Source organism: Plasmodium fragile (genome assembly GCF_000956335.1).
Source record: "Plasmodium fragile strain nilgiri unplaced genomic scaffold supercont1.7, whole genome shotgun sequence".
In the NCBI taxonomy this organism is placed as follows: Eukaryota; Apicomplexa; class Aconoidasida; order Haemosporida; family Plasmodiidae; genus Plasmodium; species Plasmodium fragile.
The window spans coordinates 17,963-20,427 of NW_012192587.1; the positions used below are offsets into that span (position 1 = coordinate 17,963).

Consider the following 2,465-nt stretch of genomic DNA (forward strand, 5'->3'; position numbering starts at 1 on the left):
AAAAAAAAAAAAAAACGAAAAAGGAAGAAATTGAGAGGATCAGCGAGGGGAAGAGTTGCTAATCACGAGGAGACACAAAAGGGGATAATGAAGTCGGAGACATTCACCAACCCGTAGCCTGCAAAAGGGAATAATTAATGGGATGTGCTAAAAAAAAAAAAAAAAAAAAAAAAAGAAGCCAAAGAATGGAAAAAAAAGGGGCGTCAGGCAAGCACAGTGGTATACAAGTTAGGGTTGGTGAAATGGAAAAGCGGTTGCCGTGCCATCGTCTCTTTATCCATTTTATATGACGACATGTTAGTCGCCCCCTTGCAGGGTCAGGTCAGTTAAGGGCGGCCTGCAAATTGATCGACAGGTTGTGGTGCAAAGACGACTGATAGCCGCCAAAGTCTCCCACCTTCTGATTTAATATAAGGGAGTAAATATCCTCCCAAACCTTTTTGTGTTTTTTCTTCCTCTTCTGCATGTGTTGCAAGCTGTTAACTTGCGTTTTTGAAAATTTATTTTTGTTCATCCAGTATTGCTTCATAGCTTTAGATATTTTTTCCCTCGTTTTATCTGAAATGGCAACTATCTTTTTGTTTTTATATCGTCGGATGAAGTACCTCCGTTGGCCATCTAGCGTTTTCTGTTTATAATTCATATCATTTTTCCATTTGTTTTTAACAGCTTCTGATATTTTCTTGTTGTGTTCAAGGCCCCTCTTCTTAAAAGACTTCATCATCCTTTTGCGAAATTCTGGATCCTTCCATTTGCTCCTCATAATGGCTCCAAGTTTTTCTCTCATGCTTCGTTTGGCCTCCTCGGACAAAACTCGTTTTTTCTTTTTTCTTCCTTCGGCGGGCTGGGCGGTGGGTTCGGAAGCGCATTTGGCTCCACTTTTCATGCAAACCTCTGGCGGAGACTTAATCCAATTAGCACACTCAGCTGTTCTCATGGCCGACCCGTAGGCTGCACTGCGCGGGGGACCACTTGCATCGTCTGTGCTCCGCTTGTCCAACACACTTGGTTTGTATAAATGTCCTCGCGAGGGGGGGGCATCCGAGATGGAAGCAATTGTAGAGGTGGGCTCCACTGCAGGGGAAGACACAAGCGCGGTGCCGCCCCGTGGCAATGCAGACAAAGCGAAGCCACGTCTTCGAATATTCCCACATTCGGTTTGCCTCTTTCCTGTAATCGCTTCGCCCCAAGGGGAGGCATTTTTACACCTGACCAAGTCAGGCGACAATGACTCCACCTTTTCGTATTCCACAAAGTTGCTACCTTCCGACGTGCAATTCTCATGGGTACTGCTCATCCTGCGCTCATAATTTCCGAAGAACCCATCAATTTTGTTAAACAAAAAGGAACACCTGCTGGCACTCTGCACGGATAAACTCAGTGTAACTCGGCTTCTCTTTTGTAACGAGGTGAATCCACTTTTGTGAAAATCTTTATTCCACATGTCCCTTGAAGGACGCCCAGGAGGTTGCATTGTGGATGAGTGTCCCGCATTGTTCACATAATTTGGCTTCCTACTTTCCGTAAAATTAATGAATTTAAAAGATCCATTCCGTGTTTTTAATTTACAGTTGCATGTACAGGGATGATTAGGGTTCATGTTTCTGTTCCTCCAGTTATTTTCCGCGCCCCTTAAGGTAGTTCCCTCCAAAGGTCGGTTGCTTTTTCTTGCTTGGATGTTAAGAACAGTAAATAGTAACAGAGCACAGAATGCAATTTTGCCGTTTCCTTTCATGTGCATGTGCGGACCAGGGGGAGACGAAGCAAAGGGGGCGTGCGCCCGAGCTACATCACGGTGAGGGAGTGCGGATAAGCTGGTAAGCAGCTACAAGCGGTTAAACTGGTGAGCGGCGGGACGGAAAAGTTGCAACTCTCATCGCACACTACACCCAGACATGGCTTATGCCATCGTGTGGTAGCTGCCAACCGTATATCCATACCATGCACCCCCTCGTTTTTGCTTCGTACAAATGAGTTGCACGCCGCTACCCCCCGGGCTGTCCTACTGTGATCGTTGCGCTAGAACTAATCTTTCATATGTGCACATATATATGTGGCCATTTATTACACACATTTCTACACGCAGAAGTACTGGTTCTTTTCTACTAACCCCGTCCCTGTGTCTCCCTGGGTGTGTATGCTAAAGCTGGGTTGCAAACCTCCGCCTGTGCATTCATGCGTCTCCCTGCTCCCGAGTTTCTCCCCCTTTTCCAAATGGGTCAGCACGTAGGCTTACACGCATGCGTATGTATGCGCACGTGTGTGTGTCCTGGAAGGAAGGCTTCTCGATCAGCTACACACTTAATTACACAAGCGGCTGCTAGTATTCCCCTCCACGGGTGCAACAAATGTGGCCCACTTAACACTTCTTCATTAATCAATTCAGTCAGTGCGTGCACAGAATTGAGCAATCTGTTCCCAGAACAAAAAAAAAAAAAAAAAAAAAAAAAAAAAAAAAAAGTGTC

At 45.5% G+C, this 2,465-nt stretch overlaps 1 protein-coding gene across 1 annotated transcript; it reads right to left on the bottom strand.

Annotated features, from left to right (window-relative positions):
* Positions 1-322: 322 nt before the first annotated feature.
* AK88_00835 (uncharacterized protein) lies at positions 323-1,735 on the bottom strand (the record flags this gene model as incomplete). The annotated part of the gene is made up of 1 exon (XM_012478479.1): positions 323-1,735. One exon carries the CDS (start codon positions 1,733-1,735, stop codon positions 323-325), a length of 1,413 nt encoding a protein of 470 aa, XP_012333902.1.
* Between the last annotated feature and the right edge of the window lie 730 nt (positions 1,736-2,465).